At 43.3% G+C, this 24535-nt stretch overlaps 1 protein-coding gene across 2 annotated transcripts in view; it reads right to left on the minus strand.

The window, feature by feature from the left end:
* The window catches only part of NAP1L1 (nucleosome assembly protein 1 like 1), a 32630-nt gene that overhangs the window by 2331 nt on the left and 5764 nt on the right, over positions 1-24535 (minus strand). The window contains exons 2-12 of one of the 2 annotated variants that reach the window (XM_056845903.1): positions 20818-20856; positions 18316-18404; positions 10429-10531; positions 6747-6888; positions 6449-6529; positions 5842-5967; positions 4383-4454; positions 3399-3538; positions 2968-3113; positions 2863-2882; positions 1719-1841 (exon numbers count right to left, since the gene is read on the minus strand). In XM_056845903.1, coding sequence (XP_056701881.1) covers positions 1719-1841; positions 2863-2882; positions 2968-3113; positions 3399-3538; positions 4383-4454; positions 5842-5967; positions 6449-6529; positions 6747-6888; positions 10429-10531; positions 18316-18404; positions 20818-20834 — 1059 coding nt within the window. In that variant the 5' untranslated portion in view covers positions 20835-20856. Of the gene's footprint in view, positions 1-1718; positions 1842-2862; positions 2883-2967; positions 3114-3398; positions 3539-4382; positions 4455-5841; positions 5971-6448; positions 6530-6746; positions 6889-10428; positions 10532-18315; positions 18405-20817; positions 20857-24535 lie in introns of both variants that reach the window. The other variant, XM_056845902.1, reaches the window with a different exon arrangement.

Consider the following 24535-nt stretch of genomic DNA (forward strand, 5'->3'; position numbering starts at 1 on the left):
AAAGATGGGAAGAGCTGAACAGCTGTTACAACATACTTAAGCTGGTCTATGTAACCGACAGCATTCTGGGCCTAAGCCAGTTCATGTGACCTTTTGCCAACTCAAGCAGAATTGGCACCATATCTATCAAGGGAAGGTTTCATCACTCAGAGAAAGAGCAGTCTGTCTCATCTGAAGGATTAACCCTTCTATTTTAGAAATGTTATAGAAATAAATACCACAATGCAGTGAATTACACTTAATTCCATTTTACGCAATCTTTATGGTTTATGTAAATATATCTCTAGGTGAAATGATGATCGATATAATTTTATGCTAAATGTAACGCTGGTAAGCATAACACTACATAGTTTAGTTGGAAAACATCAAAATATTAAGGACTGGATAATCTTTTACATCCTAAGAGATTCCAAACTGCTACTTGGTAACAAAGCGTGGTATCACACTCAGTCATCTCTGAGTCAAACTGTAGTCCAGGTGGTTCTGATCTCTCCTTATCTTCTACAAGAATGTTATTCATCTTATCTCCCCCCCCCCCTTTTAAACCATGTCTACATTCAAAGGTTGCTTCTTGGTGAAAATTTCCACTGGGTGTTACACACAATATAGAACATTTGAAAGATGAGTGCATTAACAGGTTGTCATCCTCCCGTTTACACACAAGGATCCTTCCACATATCCAGAACTGGCACCAAGTATAAAGTCTTTCTGATACACAGTCTGTCTCTCAAAATACCTATGTCCAAGGGATTTATTCAAGCAGAAAACATAAACCTTTCGCTGAACTGTATTCGTTAAGTTCAACTACCCAAGTTATATTGCAATCACCTATTCCATGAGAGAGAACACAGGAACGTAATGCTTTAACTAAAAACAAGATCTAAAATTTATTTATGTATCTGGGAAGTCTCTTTATTTGATTACTTAACTTGCACTGCTAAAAGAAGATTCAGAAGTTAATTTTTAGTTTGAAGTAGCAGTGACATCTAACTGGTTCAAATTATGCTTTTTTAAAAGTAGATATCTTCCTGGCACCAATTTGCTCTAGTAAAGACAATCATTCCAGTACATTTATTTTGTTGTTCCCATAATCCTAATAAATAATTGGAATAATTGGAAAAACTGGTAGTTACTAGTTCCTTATCCAAAATTGGTCCCTTCACCCTCCAAAAAGCATTGTTAGCCTAGAATTCAAGAGAGTGTACTTGGACTCCTAGAGAATCCCTTTAACAGTGAACCGCTCCTTTTACCATTCAAAATACTTTAAATTGAAACACCTGATGTGGCCTGCAGAATCTGAATAGTCACACATTTCTGAGGAGCCCTGAGTTTTATGAACTGAGTACTGGGCATATCAACTTTAGATGTGATTATGTGTCTGTGGAAGAGGGGGTGTCAGAGACCAAACCTGTCCTCAAAATTCTAGTTCTGAAGATGTCTTATGTCTACTAATGGTGTCTCCTAGTCACTAGAATGAAAAGAAACCTGCATATTTCCCTGTCCTTATTTCTAAAATGAATGATATAAGCTCTAGCTGTGGGAACATGTTGAAGCTCAGCTCAGGGTCAAATTTAGCATTGGATGTAAGATGCAAAATCCAATGCTATCACATTCCGATGTCTCGTTAATTATAATGAAACATAAATGCAAGTTAACTCATGTAGTTAACACCACCAGTCAAGGTAATTTTCAAAAAACTAAGAACAAGCATGACTTACATCATCGTCATCATCTTCAATGGCTTCTCCTGTAAAATACAATACTGATCGTGGAACTATGCGTTCCCGTAGAAAGTGACCAATTTCAAAATCAGCTGCAAGAATTGCTTCAGCATCATCATCCTATAAAAGTATATGAATTTCTAGTTCCATAAATTTGCATTTAGCAAAGTTACACCATTTGTACAACCAATCCAGTTTCCCAGTTAGTCTGTTCAGCTGACTGCAAACTAATTGTCTAAAACCTTCAGCACTCATTTGGAAGCTCAATAGCTTGATTTTAGTCTGAATTTGAACTGAATTCATGTAATACAAACCCACAACTGAAAACTGCATATCTCTAGGAGGGTTTAACTCCCATGTGATTCAATGCAATTCTCCACCCCTCTCAAGGGGCCTTGCCCTGGAAACACATCTGCTCTGTGGCTCTGTCCACCAGCTACTGTTTCTTGCTTACTAGCAATCATTTCTTTAGCCACCATTGCATTCTACATTAAATAGAACAAACAAATGATATACAGATTTCCAATTTTTCATTCCTGTTGTACAGGCGGATTTTATTCTAAATTTGATCAACCTGTGCATGTGAAGTGCTGTCAAGTCGCAGCTGACATATGGTTACGGAACAGGGTTTTCAAAGCAAGAGATGCTATGGGGTGGTTTGGCATTGCCTTCCTCTGTGGAACAACCCTGGACTTCCACAGTAGTCTCTCACAGAAATACTAACCAGGGCTGACCCTGCTTAGCTAGCCTAGGATGACCAATTTACTGACATTCAATTCATTTGAACATATATATGGAACCTGAGGGATTTCTTTAATTTTTATTCACAAAAAGTGACCTCAGTTGTCCCAGTATGCTCAGATAAAGGGCAAACCTAATCAGGGATGGCTTCTTTGACATGAAGCAAGTTCCCATGAAAGCCCAAATAAAGAGAGCTTCAGCAACTCACATGAACCATCTTGATCAGACTTGTTTGGTAAGGTCAATGAACCTGCGATGCACAATATTTAATGTTCCTCATTTTACAACTGAATTCAACTGCATCTCAAGGTAAGCCAAAATTTATCACTTGCTACAGCATTTATTGATGTTTTCCCCAAATTATAATTTTCAGGAGGAAAATAAACTAAAAGGAACTTACCAAGTCTCCACTTTCAGGAACTGTAAGAATAGAAATAAATTGTGGGATTAGGTTTTTCTTTTTTTAACTGACATCACACTACAATTAAAACAAAGCACTATTTACCTTCAGGAGGGCAGAAAAAGTTGAAGAAAGAGTCATTGGAAACCGTTTTTGTCACTGTTCTAACAGTTCCACGCCCCTTGTGCTTCTGTTTCTTTTTGATGGTTTTCAAAGTAACATTCTTCCCTTTTTTCCAGTCTATTTGGCACCTAAGGGAAAATTGTATTACCAAACTGCATACATATGCTTATATACACATACATATGCTTATAGTTTACTACATACTAAGTAGAAAGTAACAGCTGAATAAAAAGTATCAAATGAAAGCAATACAATGTTTTTATTAACATGACTTGAATAGTTTTTCTCCACCTAAAATTCTCAAACCAGGTGCAGTCAAACCAGGGTTCCAGGTGACCTAAATAACAACCCTTCCAAACAGACACCACCACCACAGACTATCAATTTTATACTTAAGAAAATAGTATACTTACCCAGTACAACCCATAATTTCTGGTCCATCGAAGGAGAAAGGATCAGAATCATCAGGTTCTGATCTCATTCTGTATGTTTTTGTCAGAACTTCATTTGTGAAATATTCATTAGGTTCAAAGTGGAATTCTAATGTAAACGTCTTTAAAAAAAACAGAATGGCAGTGTCAGAAACAACTGAATGATGCATCGTTAGTCTCAACTGCTGTCCAAAAATCCAAGATGTACTTAAATGAAGCAAATTCATTGTTTTGTCAATAAAACATGTAGAAGTTCTGCACTTTTAAAGGAAGTTATATTTATTAACCATCTGAACACAATGGATTTGTTTATCTAACTAAAACTATGATAGATCCTAAAATCTAGCATAAGAGGGAAGAGATCTCCTCACTGTTGCTTCATGATTCCCAATAGTGCCATTTTGGCTATTTGTACATTAGATTTCTACGTTTGATCAGCTCACTAGTATCAGGCCCCCTACCCTTCCTTCTTAAAAGAACTTGCACTCGCTAACATCAGTATGGCTTAATCCATATGTCAGTGCCCATTATATACTGTGGTTCGGGAAAGGGTGTCAGGATTACGTATGGCCAGCCCTGCTGCATCAGACTAAAGGTCTATCTAAAACACCATAGAGTAACCAGGTGCTCGAGGGGGTGGGGCAGGGACTGCATGGTGTGAAGCAGGTTAAGAAAGTTGTTTAAGCAAGGAACCTAGTTAGCCTTAAAAAAATTAATGCTGGTGCCAACTGATGACCTTAGGAGAAAGCCACTATACAGGCTTTTAAAATAACTCCTCAAAGGATGCTTTTCAATGGAGACAGTTTAAGTGAAAACAGACAGCAATATAAAGTTTAGTAATATAGCAAGCATAGAACAGATTACGTAATTTAGATGCCTCACACATGACTACTGCAACCAAATGATACACAAAGAGCACCTAGTTGTGCCCAAATTTAAAAATATATTCTAACTAAAAGAGCTTACCATTGGCTGCCCAGCCTCTGAAAACTTCACTTTGATATCTTTCAAGTGTTTCAGAATAGGTTCATCATGTTCCTTTAAAGTAAAATTGCAGTTAATGCTTTCCAGAGTTTACTTAAAGCAGTTACAAAAAATACAGAGCTAAAGAAAAAGAATCCGGAATGAGCATTTGAAATTATATTAAAATATTCCTGTAGCTAGTTCACCAGGTAGTGGCAACAGTCATATTTTATTGTGTAATAATGCTCATAATAAATCATGAATATAGCTTTGTGTAGAAAAGAAAAGCATCTTACATTTTAATCTCATGCGACATAATAAGGGGAAAGTGTTTGTTCCAAAACCCCATGTAAATACAGAATGTGGTACTAGATGCTGTTTCCTGAAAATGGTAGTTCTAATTTTATATAGTATTTCTTATGCCTGCAAAGGAGACTGAAAAAGTGTGTACACCACTTGGTGGAATCTCAGAAGCCAGAGGTGCAAATGTACCAAGTTCAGTGGTAGTTGTGATGTAATGTCTCTTTAAGTAGAGGCCGTCTCTCAGCACACCTGTACTGTATTTATTATCTTAATGATTTCTCAGCACTCAGCTGTCGTCATCTGCTGGCTGATTCTGTTTGGTAGCCTTCTATGCGGAAGCTTTCACAGATGTCAATAAAGTAAGTTCTTTTCTTTATGGGACGCCTGACTATTTCTGTGAATATCTTTGAGACCTTTATTTGAGGTCAGGACATTACAGTGGTGAAGGACAGAGTTCAAGTGCAGTGGACACAGTCCCCCCCCCCCCCCGCACCTCTTACACGCTACTGCAACATTTGACAGTGCAATCCTAAGGAGTGCTACACCCTTTTAAGTCCACTGAAGTCAACTCATTTAGAAGGGTGTAACTCTGTTTAGGATTTCTCTCCTAGTTACCTGATAAAATTGATAAGACAGAAAGTCTAAAGGAAGTACTATTTCCCACAATGCAAAGTTCCTTCATAGATTATGATGATCATAATTAATTTCCGGGGGAGGGGGGTTTAAAAGCATTAGACAAATTTCATGGAAGGACAGGTCAATTAACAGCTATGAGGTATAGACGTTAAACAGAACCTATATATTCAGGATCAGAGGCAGCATTCATCTGAATACTAGATGCTGAAAAAATAAGAGCTGTTGCCTTCATGCCCTCCTTGTAGGGTGGCTTACAAGAGCCATCATCAGGGTGGCCACTATTAGACAACCGTTTCCAAATGAGCACAGCTCTTATATTCTTAAGGCATAGAATTTTGTTTCTGTCTTAATAAAATGATGCACAATTGCATCAATTAATGACATTAATTGCACAATTGGAGAAATTAAAGCCGAATTACAGCAAAAACAAAACCTTAGTAATGACAGATTGCCCAAGACTTTAGAAAGTTTAAACCAGTTAACCAGACCCATTTCAAAGCGTCACTTATTTTTTTCCCCTCACCTGAACCATATCACTGAGCAAATCAACGTTCTTGAATACAGTCAACCAAAATTCAGGAATTCCTTTAGGATCATCTTTTTCTTCATCTTTTTTTTCTTCTTCAAGCTTGGCCTTCTCTTTCATTTCCTCCTTGTTAAAATTAAGAAGTTACTCTTTCTAAAATTTGAGTGTTGCATGCAAATCAAGATATAGTTTCATTCCAGCTCCCATCGTGGACAGGAAAGCCTATATCCTACCAGGTCAACTGCTCAACACTTTCTAGTTTTCCGAAAGGCACCTTAACATCGAGGACTGTTTAAAAACCATTTTAAAGGACCAAAGAGGGGATTAAAGTATTTTTGCATCTAGGGTTTTCTTGCTAAAATGTTTTCTTGGCCTTCAGAACAGGCAAACAACAAAACCATACTAAATTTCTCTCTCACCCATCATCGATTAGGGAACTCAAGGCAGAGTAAGTAATACGCCCACAAAGTCGTGGGCACTGACCAGACCAAGAACTACTTGACTGCAGAAGGGTCTGTATTATGTGCCTTCTAACCACTCCCTGCTTCTGACTATTAAGGCATTACTTTTGCAAGATTTTTAAAAATCACGTTCAGGTACTCACTGAAATCTCTTCTTCGACATCTGTTTTCCATTCACATTCTTCCTCAGTAGGTTCATAAACTGCATTGATGATTTCGCTCCTCTGGAATATTAATGGTTTAGTCTTTCAGGTCAACATGATTTTAAGTTTTACCTGAAACATGCAAAACCCATCACAGAACAAAAGACTGCCAAATTACATTTTTACAAAATACAAGTTGCAGAAGTACTGGCCCAATAAGAATTCTGTCTCATCTACCACTTGCAAGTACCTAGTGTTTAAAATTAAGTTTTCAAATATAAGCATATTAAGGACATACCTTGTCAAACAAAGGCTGATAAAGAGCAGCGTATTTTCTTTCCAATTCATGAACTTCTTCATAGAACTTTGCTTCTATCTGTGCACATTTCACTTGAAGATTCTTGAGTGCATTCACACGTCTCTTTACTACTTTAGGCAAGCTGGAGAGGGAGAGTTATACTGCATTATTAAACCAGCAATAATATATCATGTCCTGTTCAGAATGGAAAGCTTACTTTAAATAAGTTGGGTCGAGCAGTTTACTATTACTTTTTAATCTCCAAATTAATAGCACAGCCTAGACTGACACAATGGCCTGTCAAGACAAAAGTATTATTTTAATCTTTTAAATTAAATTTTAGCATTTAAGCAAAATTTTAGAAGCCTGCACTTTCTTATTACTTTAGGATCTTAAAAGCAAAAACAAAAAACCAATGGCTTATAATCTTCATGCAAGTAACATATTAAGTGCACTCCACACAGATCAACAGTTAACAACTGGCTCATTCAATTTTAATAGCCGACGACAGCTTAAAATACAGTACTCCAAAATTTGTCTATAAACCAACATTAAAAATGCTTCTTATGCACAATATCAGCGTACACACTGAAAAAGACATTAAGGCAACAATCATAAGCATATCAATTGGAAATAAACTTCGTTGAAGTCAATAACACACTAAATTAAACATTTTAGGACTGGACTGTGGCTGACTCAGGATTTCGCCAGCAAAATCCACATTCATGCAGAGAGGAACCAATATCTGATAAGAACAACTTACCAACCAGCACAAACACACAAAAGAAGAACACCCATTCTTCAGAAGCCACAAATACATTCAGGCTCTAAAATTCATTATCTATCTTTTTTTAATCTTGAAGCACTATGGAATAACCTAATATGCAGCATCTTTACAACAAAGGGAAAAGCAAAGCCAATTAAACCAAAGCACCAAACTATACATATATTTCTCCTAAAATACAGAGAAAGTACATTTTTACCCAATTTTTCAAGTTCATGCTGTTTGACCAGTTATGGAATAGTGGTTCACTAGTGCTATATTTGAAATGTTGGTATATTAATATGGCAGTATTATTCAGAAACTCATTATATGTTGACAAATTACTACATTTTCAGTCTTAGGTAGGAGGGCTTTCAAACTTTTTTTTAACAAGACCAGAGGGTACCATCAATTACAAAAACAACAACTGAGAAACTGCCTGACAACAATGCAAAACTGCATTACTTAAATGTATGCTATCCATTCATGAGCATGGAACCAGATGTTTACTTGGAAAAAAATGGTATAGTAGCCTGAAAATCAGTTCAACAAGGATTAGCTATCAAAACTGCAGATAAACTTGGCAACTAACCAAAATGTTGTTTAACTCAATGTTGATGAAACATGCATATTTTATTTAGAACCCTCACATAACGATGTCGACGTATACTCAAGCAAAACCTCCAGTTTCTCAGAGTATTTATAACTTCAGCCCAGTCCATGCCAGTTAATATATGCTTCCCTCAAAATGAAGGATTTATGCATTTGTCAGTTAATTCAAAGTAATGTGCTTTCACACACTAACACACGTTACAATGTGCATCACAATAAACTTCCAGTGTTTCACAGTCAGCCATGAAAACATTTCAGATACTTCTTATCCAATTCCCAGCACACTTCTCTTTGCTTTCCTTCCACCAAGCTATCCCAGAATCCTGGGATAACTGAAGAGGTATTAACCCCTACCCACAAGCCCCCAAGACGGTGCTATATTTCTGCTCTGGCAACCACGAGATTAGGCCATGGACTACCAGACAGCAGTGACGTGCAGCTGGCCAGCCTATGCTCACCAGGAAACAATTACAAGCTGCAGGTAAGCAGGAAGTTATAAAGCTACGCAGCACTATTTTAACTTGATGAACACAGGGGCTCTCTTATAAAAGGTTCCATGACCAAACAGTCTCAGCACCTAAGTTATTTTAATTAAAGAAAATTAATACACATGAAATTGAAGAAGACTGACAGAAAAGTAATGTAATTAGAATTTAAAGATGAGGTTTTGTTAAAATCTGTGAAGCAGCATAAGAGGTGAATATGTCTAGCTTCTAGGAGCAAGCTAGCATTTGAGAGGGTGTCTCTCATGAGGAGTACCTGCATATTCCATGCACAAATAGTTCTGCACCAAGACCTTTTTACTGTTTTATCAGAAAAAAGATCTGTAGGCATATCAGTTAAGAGAAGCAAAGGATACCTGAAAGAAGTCTCAAGCAAACATGCAAGTATTAAAACCAAATTTTAAAAAATTACACCTGATAATTTAATTCACTTAGCAATGCTTCAGCTGACATGCTACACAAGCTGTAGGGTGAGTGTACTTGAACGAGCTGGCTTTCTGACAATTTTCTTTACAAGTATAGCATCTCAGTGGAAGTAGAATCACGAAACTCAGTAAGGACTTACTGATCTTGATCAAGGACCTTGCAGATTAGCAGAGGTTACTTAAATATGCTGCGAGAGAAGAAAAAGCAAGTTCGATCTTGTCTTCAATGTTATTTAATATCTATATGCTCTCTCTAGTGGAGCAACCAGTATGCCAATGACACCTAGCTCTTCCTCTTGCTAGATAAAACAGTGTTGTAGAAGTGTCATCATAAACTTCTCAGGTAGTGTTAGTGACAAAGGGGAGCTGCTAACATAGCAGCGAGGATAAGTACTATGAAGCTCAGGATCCACACCTTGTACCCTTGCAAGGGCCTGAACTCATGGCTCTGCACTAATTGAGGTACTAGATGAGCCTCATCCAGGGAATGGCTGTACTGACATAAGATTCAGCAATATTTTTAGAAAGTGATATACTACAGAGAAAGTACACTTCCAGCAATATAGCAATCATGGTGCATGTTTAAAAAAAAAAAAAAAAGACCCCACCCAATTCTATGCTTGTTATTTATTTTCTTGGTATGAATTTCTGTGGTATGAATTTTCTGTCCCGCATTTTCTTATGAAAGGCCTTGTTTCATGAGAGTGAAGCTACCTGTAAAACATCAACATTTAAGCAAAAGGGGCAGCAAGGCAGGGATAATGGGTATGCACCGTAAAACTGACAGCAAGAAGGGAATAAGTACTGGGTGAGAAAGGAGGGCACCAATTTTTTTTGATATTTTTCAGGTTTGGTTTTATTAAACTTGGAAAATTTCAAAAAATCCAGAAAACTGATTTGAGTCAGCCAGCAGGTAAGGGGAGAAGGAAGAAAGGGGAGAGGGAGGGAGGGGGAGAGGGGAAATAGCAGCGGGGGGGGGGTGTTCTGGCATATCAATATGCACACCCCTACTGGGTGATATTATATGCTTTATATGCTTCAAACATGGAACCAAAAACTTACCTGGAAATCTAGACCTAGTACTAGGCAACCACACTGAGTTTATTGTCTATTTTACTCCCAATACTAACAGAGCAATCCTAAGAAAGTCTGCTCAGAACTATTCAGTGGAGTTTATTCCCAGGAAAGTGTTCTTTGGATTACACTATATATACCTTAGTTTTCTGAAATATCAGTCATTATTAATTCTCAATTTAGTTTGCCATCTAATATTTCCATGTCTTTTTATCCTACAGAAGACAATGAAAACTATTTTCTCTACCAAGAGAAAAAGACAGCAAGAAGGCAACAATACAACTAAAGATGGAATAACACTTTACCTTTCTATATATCCTGTAGGTGTTCCAACCAGGCCATCAAGTCTTTCCTGAAGAGCTGCAAGAATCTGTGGATTCTGCATCATTTGTACAGTCAACTGACGAGCTAAATAAATCAAAAAGGAGATTTAAAAACATCATATCATTGCAGTACATAATTGGTCTACTCATACACTGAATAGGTTGGTTTTCGTTAATAAAGAGACACAAAATGTTAACATGTGTCTCTTTGTTATCTAGAAATCAAACTATCCGAACAAACCTAATTGTCAGGTTTATACAAAATCAGTCATTAAACATTTTAAGTAGACTGGACAATTCAGTATAAAGATATAAAAGGTATGAAAACTTACAATTCAGTCACAAAACTTTCCCCAACAAATTAACAAAATTACATTACACTACGTTTTGTTGGAAAACTGGAAAAATTGCCTGCAAGATCGTATTAGTAAGTAATGTGAAGATTATTATATTTATGCTATAAGAAGAGCCCAGCTGGACTGGGCAAATAGCTAACCAGTTACCCTGGATGACCAACAAACAGGGCACAGAGGCCAAGGCCTTCCTCTGACTTTGCCTCCAGCCACTGATATTTAGAGGTTTGCTGTCTCATAGCTAGCAGCCATTAAAGAACCTATCCTTTATGAATCTGTGAAACCCCCTCTTAAAGGTATCCATAGTTGTGGCCATCACAACATCAACTAGCAGTGAATTCCACAATTCAATGTCTCATTAAGTAAAGAAGCATTTCCTTTGGTTTGTCCTGAATCTATTGCTCATAAATTTCATTGGGTGCCCCCAAGTTCTAGTATTTCAGGAGAGGGAGAAAAGTTCTCTATCCATTCTCTCTACCCTATGCATCACTACCATGCCCCCCTTAGTCATCTCTTTTCTAAACTTAGAAGGCCCAACCTCTTCAGCCTTTCCTCATAGGAAAGGTGCTCCAACAAATCAATCATCTTGGTTGCCCTCTTCTGCACTTTTTCCAACTCTGTAACACTCTTTTTGAGATAAGGCAACCAGAACAGTAGACAGTACTCCAGATGATGCCAAACCATATGGGAGCTATTTTATTTTCAGCTCCTTTCTGGATAATTCCCAGCACAGTTTGCCTTTTCACCACTGCTACATACTGAGTCAAGTACTGCATGGAAGGATAAGCAATCAGTTGAGAGATTGCATGCAGCCACACTGGCCCAAAAGAAAACCAAACCAAAAAGCCTGTAACCATTCTGGCATGAAAGCTTGCTGGGTGACATTAGGCCAGTCATACTCTCAGCCTAACCCACCTCACGGGGTTGTTGTGAGGATAAAATAGAGATGAGAACGAGCCTTGGATACTCACTGTGAAGGCTCCTTCTGCTCTGGAATACGGAGGTCATCTGTAAAGTGGGTGTTTCCGTTCCTCTTGCTTCTGGGAGGCAGGACTAAAACTTTGACTTCCTGTCTCTGAGGAAACGCCCCCTCATTTCCAGTTTGAAACTTTCCGAGCTATAGGGCACAAGAACGCCTAAATTCCCCCCCCCCTTTTTTTTAAGGACAGGAAGGTTTAAATAGAAGGAACAACAGTAACTGTGAGAAGAAAACAACAAGTGTTAATAACAGCAACTCAACTAAGAGCCGTGGCTCCATTGTGGAAAAGGCAGGAAGTTGCTAGATCCCCAAACGAACTAGCTAATCCTGAACAAAATGCTAAATTCCTGAGAGGTGGGCCAGATGACCTCCGTATTCCAGAGCAGAAGGAGTCTTCACAGTGAGTATCCAAGGCTCGTTCTCGCTCTGGAAGAGGAGGTCATCTGTAAAGTGGGACTTACAAGAGCTGTCCCTGGCCCGGGTGGGTTAAGAATTTTGCAGAATGCTCTGAAGGACTCTGCGGCCGAAGGCCGCGTCCGCAGAAGCGAACAGATTCAATTTATAATGACGGACGAAAGTGGAGACGGACGACCAGGTCGCCGCCTTGCAGATTTCCTCTAGGGAAGCCTGTCGATGGAGGGCAGCTGTGGTAGCGGCACTCCTGACAGAATGGGCCGTGATGCCTTGTTGCACGGCCAACTTGTTTGAGCTATAGGCCTGGGAAATGCAAGATCTGATGGTGCGGCTTATTGCCGTGCGAGACATGGGTTTGCCTTTATTTGGGGCTGACAAATTGATAAACAAGGATTCAGAGGTCCTGATGCCCTCAGTGCGTGAGATGTAGATCTTGAGTGCCCTCCTGAGGTCTAAAGTGTGCCATTCTCTCTCTTTGGGATGTTGGGGGTTGGGGCAGAAGGAGGGCAGCACTAATTCCTGGTCCCTATGGAATTTGGTGTTGACCTTAGGGAGGAAGGACGGGTCTGGGCGAAGGACCACCTTATCCCTGTGAAAGGTACATAACTCTGGGCTAACCGAAAGAGCCCCCAACTCTGAGACCCTTAGAGCCGAGGTAACGGCCGTTAGGAACAAAACCTTCATTCTCAGGTGTCTTAGGTCGGTAGAACGTAAAGGTTCGAAAGGTGCCTTGGAGAGGGTGGATAAAACCGTATGGAGACTCCATGTGGCAAATCTATGGGCCACTGCTGGGGAGGAGAGACTGACCCCTCTAAGGAAGGCCCTTACATGAGGAAGTTTAGTTATCTGGATGCCTGAGATCTTAGGAACTAAGGTGGCTATTGCAGCAAGTTGTCGGCGAAGGGTGGCTGGCTTGAGACCCTTGATTCGTCCAACTTGGAGAAAGGACAGCAGGTGAGAAACTCGGGGTTTTAAGGGGTTTGCATGCTTGCGGGTGCACCACCTAACGAAGGTCTTCCAGGTCGTGCCATAGATGCGACGTGTGGATGGACGCCGGGACGCAACGATGGTGTCCGCAATTTCTGGATTGTAGCCTAAGGCTAAGAGCTGGTCCCTTTCAACAGCCATGCGGTCAAGCGGTACCACCCCGGGTCCGGGTGGCATATGGGACCCTGTTTGAATGGATCGTGTCGCACTGGGAGTCTCCAGGGATCACAGATTGACATCTCCACGAGGGTTGGAAACCAGGGAGGTCTCGGCCAAAATGGTGTGATTAGAATGATTGACGCTTTCAGAATCCTTACCAGTCGCAGGAGTCTGGGGATAAGTGGAAGAGGAGGAAAGACGTAGAGAAGAACTTTCGGCCACGGAGACAGCAAGGCATCCGTCATTTCCGCCTGAGGATGATAGTAGCGGGTAAAGAATCTTGGGAGCAGGTGGTTTGTAGCTGACGCGAAAAGGTCTACCTGCGGGAAGCCCAGGCGCTGGGAGAGGAGAAGGAAGGTTTCCGGATGTAGGGACCACTCTGACTCGTCCAGATTCCATCTGCTCAGCCAGTCCACTTGTGTGTTGACTGTCCCCTGGATATGTTCCGCTGAAATGGAGGCGAGATGGATCTCTGCCCAGGATAGGATGAGCTTGGCTTCTCTGTGCAGGTTCAAGGACCGAGAGCCCCCCTGTTTGTTTATGTGCGCTTTCGCTGCCACATTGTCGGTCCTGATGAGAACGTGTTGGTTTTTGACCTGAGCAGGAAAGTGTTGTAGGGCCATCCGGATGGTTCTGATTTCCAGGGCGTTGGTGTTCATAAGTCGTTCCTTCGAGTTCCAGAGGTCCTGTGCCGGTTGGTTGAGAAGGGAGGCTCCCCAACCCGAGAGGGATGCGTCGGTGAACAACTGGATAGGAGGAGGAGTGATATATTGAAGACCCTGAGAGAGGTTGCTGGGACAGGCCCACCATCGGAGGCTCGACTTGACAGCTTTGGGTATAATCAAGCGTTTGAGAGACCTGAGGGAGATCTCCCTCTGATACGGGCGAAGGAACCACTGAAGGTCCTGGCATGAAGTCTGGCCCACCGTACTGCTGGAATGGTGGAGATCATAAGGCCCTGGAGCTTTGCTAGGTTGATGATCTGAGCTGACTTGGAGAGAAGAGTGAACTTGGCTAAGGAGGAGATCTTGGTTACCTTGTCCTCTGGCAGTGACAGAGTGTTGGAGACTGTGTCTATGTGGACGCCCAAGTGAAGCAGATGCTGGGAAGGGGAAAGATGACTCTTTTCCTTGTTTATCAGGAAACCATGGACTTCCAAAAGCTCCATGACTATCCTGGTGTGGTTGAGGCACAGATCCCTTGATGACGCACAGATCAGAATGTCGTCTAAGTAGGGGTGCAGTCGGATCCCCTTCTCCCGTGCCCGGGCTATCAAGGTTACAAGCACCTTCGTGAAGACCCAGGGGGCGGATGACAAGCCGAAGGGGAGCGCCCGTAACTGGTAGTGTCTGAGATGAAAGTGGAAATGGAGGAATTTTCGATGGAGGGGATGGATCATGACGTGTCGGTAGGCTTCCTTTAAGTCGATGGATGTGAGGAAGTCCTGTGGTCGTAGAGCCTCTGTGATTGAACACAGAGTTTCCATCCTGAAGCGTCTTCTGAGGATGTGTCTGTTGAGGAACTTGAGGTCTAGGATAGCCCTCCAATCTCCGTTTTTCTTTGGCACCGTGAAGAAATAGGAGTAGACTCCCGATGAGTGCTCCTGTGGATTGACTGGTTCGATGGCTTGGATGTCGAGTAGATGACGGATGGCTTCTGCTGTTCTGAGTTGCTTTTCTCTGTTTGAGGTGCGAGCCGATGCTACCAGACGGTCTGGAGGAGTGGAAACCAGTTCCAGCTGGTAGCCCTGATGGATAACGTTGAATACCTAGGCATCTGGGTGGGAGGTTTTCCACCGGTGACGGAATTGGGTCAACCTGCCCCCCACAGGCTGAATGGGAGCGTCATTGTTTTGATGGACGAAAGAATTTGTCGTTCCTTTCTCCCTGGAAGTTGGTAAAGCGTGAGGGTTTGGAAAAGCGGCCCCCCCTCCGAAAGGAACCCCTGGAGGAGCTCCACTGACTTCTTCTTTATTCCGGTCTGTAACTAGACAGGGTGTGGGAGGTGCGAAAGGAACCCTGGGAGGAAAAGCTTTTTTGTTCTTTACTGAAGACCTTGGGTAAGGCCTTCTTCTTATCCTTGGTTTCGACCAAAATCTCTTCCAGCTTTTCCCCGAAAAGCTTCTTTCCCTGAAAGGGGAACCCCATTAAAACTGTTTTGGATCTGTGTTGTACTTGCCAAGGGCAGATCCATAATGCCCTTCTAGCCGCCGCAGTGGTTGCCATGGCTCTAGCCGTGAAGGCCATCATGTCTAAGGAGGAGTCTGCTAGAAAGGACACGGCTTTTAGAATCCTAGAGGCCCCCTCCAAGGCATTCCTGTCGTCCTCTGGGATAAGTTGACTCAGTTTTATGGTCCAGACTATTGCCGCACGAGAGACAAGGGCTGAAGTGATGGAAGCTTGGATGGCCCAGGCTGCTGCATCGTGGGACTTTTTGCAAGCCAAGTCGGCTTTTCGGTCGACGGGGTCCCTAATAAGGCCCTGGCCCTCCTCTGTGACTAGGTCAGAGGTATGGAGAGCAGTGACTGCGGGTTCCACTAGGGGGACCTTGAATAGATCAGCAGAGTTACTGGCTATGTTATAAAGCTTCTTAACCACTGCTGGAGGTTGGCGAGAAGCCAGGGGTTTATCCCACTCTGCATTGATAAGGGTTAAGAAATAATCAGGGACAGGGGCTACATGTGGAGGAGCGTGGTGCATATGGAAGAACTTTTTGGCCCCTAACTGCTTCTCTTGAGGCTGGGAGTCAGAAGCTGCATTTAAGTCAAGGGCTGCTAGGGTCTTGGAAAGTAGGGATTGATGGTCATCGGGGCTAAATAACCTGAGCTGCTTTTCCTCGGTAGCGAGGTCCTCTCCTTCGGAGGAGAACTCGCCTTCTTCCCTCTCATCGTCAGAAGAGGCAGGGGAAAAAGTGACTGTGGTGGTGGCTGATTTGGTCGGAGGAGCCTTAAGGGCTGCTTTGGTAAGCCACTGGCTCCCTCCCTCCCTTTGGGGTGGTTGGGAACTGGGTCCCTCCCCCGGGTCGCTAACAGAGAGTTCGGAGGAGTCACAGACGGAGGAGGTAGGGGAAGCGAGCTGCACCGCTCTGATGCCTTCTGCAAAGGCCTCCTTAATTAGGGCCGAGAGTTCCGCCTTAAGGGACAGCAGTCCCGTCGCCTCTATGGCGGCTAGGAGAGGGAGCGCGTTACCCTCCGAGGAGGGAGTCGGCGCCTTACCGGCTGGAGGGTTCTCCGAGGTTGCGGCTTGTGGCGCAGCTGGAGCCGTCGGGTTCTCCGGCCTCATCACCACGGAGGAGAGCCTGCGTGGTGCAGCTGCGGCAAGAGAGCGGGGGACAGTAGTTGTGCGAGCTCTTTTGTTACTTTTAACATGAGCCGCATCGGTTCCTTTCCTTTTAATGGAACCGTCTCCCCGCTTCTTCTTGCTCTTCCCCTTAGAACCACCGGAGTGGCTGCCAGGGTTTTTTTGTTGGACTTGCGGGGCTGGGACAAGCAAGCCGGGGTCCAAATATTCCTGCGCGATAAAGGCATCAGGAGGAGCGTCCGCCATTTTGATTTGGCGGGAAAGCCAAAAACCTAACTAAAAAGGCCTATACTGTGCAGCAGGAAGACAGAAAAAGAAACAGTACAGATTAGAAAATAGACCTCTAAGAGGAGGAAGAAAGAAATTTTAGAAAAGTAGACTTCTAAGAAGAATTAGTAGAGAGCTGCTGATAGAGCCTGCTCTCCCGATGCGAGGCAGGAAAGAACTGGAAATGAGGGGGCGTTTCCTCAGAGACAGGAAGTCAAAGTTTTAGTCCTGCCTCCCAGAAGCAAGAGGAACGGAAACACCCACTTTACAGATGACCTCCTCTTCCAGAGCGAGAACTGTGTAAAAGACTTTGGGTTTCCACAGGAGATAAATGAGGTAAACAAATGTAAAATCCTTCATTTAAACTAACAGCCATGTTTTTAAAGAGTTCTCTGGACCTACTTCGTGTTACCCACAGCAGCTGGCCTCACACACACAAGAGAGAGAGAGAAAGAGCGAGAGAGAGAGAGGAGGCCAAATGGGCTCAGAACAGTGCCACCGAAAGAAGGGCTCCTGCCCCCTCCCCGAGCTGTTTTCCTGTGAAAAAACTGTGCTGAGGAACTATTTCCCCAATTTTGCTGTTCCATGTGCACAGATACTGCACATGGAACCGCAAAATCAGGTAAGTAACTCCCACCCCAGCATGGTTTTCACATGGGGGGGAGGCAGGAGCCATTCCAAGCCCAATTGGTCTCTTCCCCCCATGAGTTGTGGTCTGTGTGGGCAGCAGGGAACATGAGTTGGGTCCAAGTTCCCCAGCTCTTTAAAAACCGCAACATGTAGTTTGGGCCCAAAATAGCCATGCACAAGCTTCTGAGATTTCCAGAACTGAAGATTCTTACCTCAGCCACTAGGTAACATTACCCAGTTTGACTTTCACTGAAGTGGATAGTTTATCATTCAAGTGAATGCTCAGTTTTGTTACTGTAATAACTATATTTTCTTCTGCTTTCAGCCTTTCAAGCAATCCACATGTTACATTTGATGCAAGGGACATATCTGATCCACTGCTAGTTTTTATATTTTCAGTTAGAGGGTATCACTTTTCCTCCTTTCTAGAAAGATGCAAATTGATACTAGCCAATCAAATCTATTCGGGTCTGCAGGGCATTCTAAACAGGATGTAGACAAGACGCCATAAGATCACAACCCCAGAACATCTCTCTTTTTAAAAATACACATCCGGGCTGATGTAGAATTCTGGAGCACTCAGAAGCCAGAGCACTTCGTAGCATCATTCTGGCAGGTCTTAATAAAATGTATTAACAGGACAATCAATTGTTGTTTTTCCTTTGCAAGAACAGGTGAAGGCGAACATTTTCCTAACTGGTTTCACATTAAACTGAGAAAGCATCCCTTGAATCAACACAATCAAGCTAAATACATTCAGCCTCATCTTTTTTGCCACTACCTTTGCTGTTGGCATCCTCTCCGGTTTCCTCCTCTTCTACTTCTTCAACATCTTCCATATCTTGCTGGTCAAGTTCAGCCTGTTCTTTGCTATTAAAATCCAAGTCAAACGAGAAGGTTAAATTTCTTCAAAGGATTTGAGTATCTGGATTTTTTTAACAAGTTACCAATTCAGATATGATCTGGCAACATTACAGCTAGGAATATACTCAGAAGATTCAAGTCTTTGAAACGGCTACTCTAAGATACAGCCTTCGGGTACCTCTAGAGCAGGGGTATTGTTATGAATATTGAGGTTTTGGGCTCTCATAGCACAAACACCTACAAAAATCGACCACAACAAAGACCAAATGCTTTTATACTTCTATCCATGAAGCAAGAGCAGGACTACACATTACAAGTATCACTATGGATTCGTTCTTAATTCCCTATAGCTCCCTTTTCCTCCCATTTTTGCTTAAACAATGAAGGGAAGGTGAACCTCAGTGGCCGGGACGGCGCAGCTGAGAAGCCTCCTCAGACGGTTTCGGCAGCCGTAGAGGAAAAAAAGGGCATTTCCCCCCAAAATAAAACCAGGGGGAAAGGCTTTCCCCCCCCCAGGGGAAAGCAGGCCTGCGCCAGGTGACACAGGACCACCACCATCCCGGGAGGCATTCCCAGGGCAAAAGGGGTTTGGAAGCTGCCTAATGTCAGCTCTGCCCCCTGGAATGCCCCAGGAACGGTTTTAATGTGGTGCGAACCTTGCGCCGGGAGAACGCTTGTGAGAGGCCCCCACCGGCACCCAAGCCCTGTGCTGCTGCCGCGGTCCAGGGAAGCCAGTGTAAATGGCACTAGGCCAGCATCCATGCCAGTTTGCACGGTGCAAGTGGGACGGATGCTGGTGTAGGGGTCATGCCGGCTCTTAACAGCATCCCCCCTTTCAGGAATGCACTGTTAGTAGCATTGTTTGATATCAAGTAAGTACAAGCCCCTTCCAGTGTTATGTTTTCAAGTGTAGATGTAAAAGCCAGCATACCTAAAGGACCACCTACTCTCATATGAACCTACCTGTCCACTCTACTCTTCTTTGGAGGCTCTGCTTTTGGAAATTAATGCAGCATCTAAAATATACTTTATTTTAAATGCTATTTTAACACTGAAATATTTTAACATTTTGATGTACACTACCTTGGGGACCCTACCTGGGTGGAAAATCAGTACATAAATGTTTTAAATAAAACGGAGTATACTGCAACTGGAGTTTGTGCAGACTTCATTTTTTTGAAAAGCTGCACTTAGTTAATACACAGGAGAGCAAGAGTCCAGTAGCACCTTAAAGACTAACAATGTTTCCGGCAAGGTATGAGTATCCATGAGCCACAGATCACTTCTTCAGATGCGTGAATGAGGTCTTAACAGGAACTGATTATATTCCACAACAGAAATCAATTAAGCGTGTAGGAAGTAGGTAACATGCCAGACTACTCTGAATCAGAATCAAAACTGCAGAACACATACATATGTGTGCGTGAATGTGTGTGTGTGTGTGTATAAAACCCCACTACATTAATACTGCTGCAGAAGTTCATCATAAAGGTTCTAAGGACACACTCCAAGAATGATAAACAATATTAAGATCTGACTTCTGCAAGTTGACAATTTTATTTTTATCTTCTTAATGTATAAAAAAAAACCCTGACAACAGTGTGCATTTGCAATCAAATTTGCAATCGAAGTTCTACTTGGCTACTTGCATTAAATACTGATCAAAGTAGTTTTCCTTTTACATTTTCCCAAATACATACTACCTTATTTTCAGCAGCAAAAGCGACTGTAGTTGACATTGTGAGGTATAAGTAAGACAACACTGTCTTTCCGATTTAACATTACAGACCAAGATTACAAGGAAAGAGAAGTACAAATATAACACTACTGAATTTAGATACACTTAACAATATCTCACACATACACTAGAACTAGAGTCTGAGTCACGTCCTGTACGCACTGTGACAGGACTTAAAGGCATGTAATTTTTCTCCAGTTTTGCAATTTGTATGCAAGGAAAAAATGCTCGTAGGGGACACCTACATTTTTCCATATCCAGATCTGGCCAATGGCCAGTATTTTCTGCCTCCAGTGGAACGCATTCTTATTATGAGCCATTTAAGGGATAATACTAAACACGAACACTTAAAATTACATTAGCTACCCTTATTCTTAAAGTCAGACATCTAAGAGAAAATGCCACATACTCAAATTAGTCAAAATTAAGCATTTTACATATATTTATTTAATAAATTTTATTCTGCATTTGCTAGTCCTAGCAATCTAGGCTGGGCAATGAAGCCATGCCCTTACCACCAGAAATCCTGCTTAGTCATTATACTCCAACCTGTTTCAAAGGCTTAGTTCCAACAATACTGCAACTCTTATTATACAGCAGAATAATACTGTCTTAAATAAGTAAATACAGCACTTGAAAAAACACAGCAGTGATTTATCCCAAATTAGAGAGTGTACTTACTTGTCAATGTCTGCCATTGTTCTGGACCTTGGAAAAACTCTTCACGGAGTGGGGAAAGGGGGAAGAGAGAACATTATTTTACATTTAACTGAAAAAATACTCTTTAGCAATTGATCTGAGACAGACAAGTTTCATATTTGTTAGCATATTTAAAAATGCTAACAAATAAAGAAATGTTACTCCTTCACTTTGATGTAGTTGTATTGCGTACTCCCCCAAAAGAAAAGATGCCCAAGACAAACATGCTCTCACTACCAGTCAAGTTCCTAGTATTCAAGGCTGATCTTCCTATGATAGTCACTACCTGGCGGATTACTTGAAAAGCTCCTGAAGGGCAGCAACCACACACAGTGGGATTAAGGTGTCCAACATTCCCACCTGGATCATCAATGTTGTTGTGTGAAAAGTGTCCATGCCACCGGCAATTTCCCCCCCAACACCTCAATAACATGTGATATTTGACTTCTCTGCCGTCCCCAAGTCTAGTTACTTTGGAATCTCTGCCTTTCCTCCCCATCAAACAATTTTTTTTTCCTTTTTCACCCACCCATAAACCTACAGTCCCACATTAAAGAAACTCCATCCTCAAAAGGCTAAAAATAACCAAGTGCAAGAACAGTAAAATATGTAGGCTGCTTCACACCTAAATTACAAAGCTTTTTGAATAGCAAATAACATTTCACATAATAAGCAAAACTTTAAATACTGTCATTGTCTACATGCCCATGTACTCAAGTTTGTCTATGTAACATTTGATAAGTACATGGTAAGAATAAGGCAAACTAAAGTTATGTGTAGCAGCTCTGGAAATGTAAAAAAGTTACTTATTTTCAGTGGTCAATTACAACTGATTCTGTTACATGGAAAAAAGGGAAAAAATTGTATGTGCTTATAACGTATAAATTCCAATTATGACAAGAATGACAATACTTGTGCTACTTTGTGTAAAATGTGTAGGGAAGGGTCTGTATCTGCAGTAAATTTGGACTTTCTATATCACATTGGCCTAAAAACTAATTTTCTCACTATATTAGAATTGGGGAAAAGCCTAGGAACCTAGAAAACTGAGGCTCACACCCACAAATCAACAGTATTCTTACAGCACAAGCTAAATTTGTTTCTGCCAGGGATTTAATGTATATTCCAGACCTTTATCGTGTGCTTTGAAAGAGTCAACACCTGCTATTTACATCTCTAGGAGAGTTAATACTTATTACCACTAATGATTAACATAACCCATCATTTTGTGCCCAATTTCAGAGAGAGATTAAAAATGTTTTTAAAAAATCAATCCCTAACTGGTGAGTAAATACACTAAGTGAGTTGGAAGCCCATTGGCTGACTTCTGGTCCTATACTGGACCACTTCAGTCGGCTCTCTGGGGCTGACATCAACAGGATCCTGGCTGTAGTGAAGCCAACTACTTGCCTCCTAGATCCATGCCCCTCCTGGCTGGTGAAAGCCAGCTTTGAGAAGGTGTGAGCCCCCCTAGAATCTATTATTAACTCATCCCTCAGTCTGGGGGCCTTCCCAGAGTTGCTGAAGGAGGCAGTAGTAACACCCCTGCTCAAAAACCATCCCTAGATCTGACTCTTCTGGGCATCACCCAGCTTCAAATTTACTTCTCCTGGCCAAGAAAACAAAGAGCAGTGGGTCAGCAGCTCCTGGCATTCCTGAAAAACACATTGGCCCTTGAACCGTTCCTGCCTCGTGGAACTCTGTCAAAGGAGACCTGGGCCTTAACAGACCTTTCCCAGTTCCAAAGGGCCTGTAAGATGTTCCGCCAGGCCTATGGTTGAAACAGCAGCGGTTATATATCAATGGCGATATCATCGGCTGGCCTGGACCCTGAACCTCCCCACTTGCTCTTCTTGTTCCTTTCCCAGCCAGCCCCCTTCTCTATTTTTAATCCGGTTGTTTATATTTGTTTACCTCCCCAACATACTGTTAATAGCATCATGTAGACACTGTTTTGCAATGGGGAGTATGTTGCTGATTAGGTGCTATTATGTTAGAGTTGTTGTTATGTTTTATCCAATTTATATTTATTGTTATTGGTCTTATAAATTATTGATGTATTTTTATTCTTGGGTTGTGAACCACCCTGAGCTCTGCTTCTGCGGGGGGGGGGGGGAGGAGATAAAATATTATAATAATAAATGTAGAACACTATATTGGACAAACATTCCTCTTTATTTTTTAAAGCTCTCCTAAAAAAACTACCGTATATACTCGCGTATAAGCCGAGTTTTTCAGCCCAAAAAAAGGGCTGAAAAAGCCGGCCTCGGCTTATACGCGGGTCAATACGGTAGGGGAGGGGGAGGGGGGAGGAGGGAGGGGGGAGGAGGCAACTTACCATCGCCGCCGCTGCTGGGCCCATGCGTGCGCCCTGTGAGGGCCTCCTGCGCCTGGCCAGGAGCGCCCTGTGAGGGCCTCCTGCGGCCGCTCCAGGGCCGCGCGGCCACTGCCGCCGGGCGCGCCGGGCTCCCCCCGCCCTGGAAGGGCTGGGGGGAGCCTGCTGCGGCCGCTCCAAGGCCGCGCGGCCGCCACCACCGGGCACGCCTGGCTCCCCCCGCCCTGGAAGGGCGGGGGGAAGCCTGCTGCGGCCGCTCTAGGCCACGTGGCCGCCGCCGCCGGGCGCGCCTGGCTCCCCCCGCCCTGGAAGGGCAGGGGGAAGCCTGCTGCGGCCGCTCTAGGCCACGCGGCCGCCGCCGCCGGGCGCGCCTGGCTCCCCCCGCCCTGGAAGGGCAGGGGGAAGCCTGCTGCGGCCGCTCTAGGCCACGCGGCCGCCGCCGCCGGGCGCACCTGGCTCCCCCCGCCCTGGAAGGGCCGGGGGAAGCCTGCTGCGGCCGCTCTAGGCCACGCGGCCGCCAGGGGAAGGGCCGGGGGAAGCCGGCTGCCGGGCGCGCCTGGCTCCCCCCGCCCTGGAAGCCTCCTGCGGAGGGCCCACCGCCGCCACCACCGCCTTCACCGGGAGCCCGTCAGGTAAGCCTGCGCGGGGGGGGAGGGGTTATAAGCCGACCCTCGGCTTATACGCGGGTGCCTAATTTTTCCCCATTTTTGGGGAGAAATTAGGCACCTCGGCTTATACGCGGGTCGGCTTATACATGGGTATATACGGTAAGTGTTTCTTAGGAGCAGTTCTATAAACACATATAGAGAAATGCAATTGTGATCTAGATGGATACAAGTACAGCTATTCCTGTGATCATGAGTACTGCCCCATTTTATGGAACTTACTACTGGCAATTGCATGCACAGTAAAAGTTTTATTTGGTAATTGATTATTCAGAACACTCGGTTAACCAGCATCATCAAGCGGGAAAGCTCCTCCCTCTCAGTCACTATATCCCTGCACTGTCGTGTGTGTGTGTGTGCGCGCGCGCCTCACTCCCGCCTCCCCAGCAAGCTAGCTTGATTCCTTCAGCTGTGGCTGGAGTTTTGAAAGCGCTGCCAGCCTGACGTCACTGTCCAGTGCCTCCTTTCCCCTCAGCCAGGCTTGATGTGTTAAAAGCCAGCTGTGCTGAAGGGCTCCCAGGCAGCTAGCCCACTTGTCTGCTTGCTGCATAGTCTGGCACTGTGGCTTGGGAATGAGGTTCTTCCAGGAATGGGGGGGGGGCAGTTTGCCAAGGTGTTCTCAACAGAGTTTACTTCGGTTGCTGCAGATGCCTCTAAGCAGGGAGCAGGCCACAGCAATAAACTTGAGTATCTGGCACAT

This window comes from Euleptes europaea, chromosome 3 (genome assembly GCF_029931775.1).
Source record: "Euleptes europaea isolate rEulEur1 chromosome 3, rEulEur1.hap1, whole genome shotgun sequence".
NCBI classification, from domain to species: Eukaryota; Metazoa; Chordata; class Lepidosauria; order Squamata; family Sphaerodactylidae; genus Euleptes; species Euleptes europaea.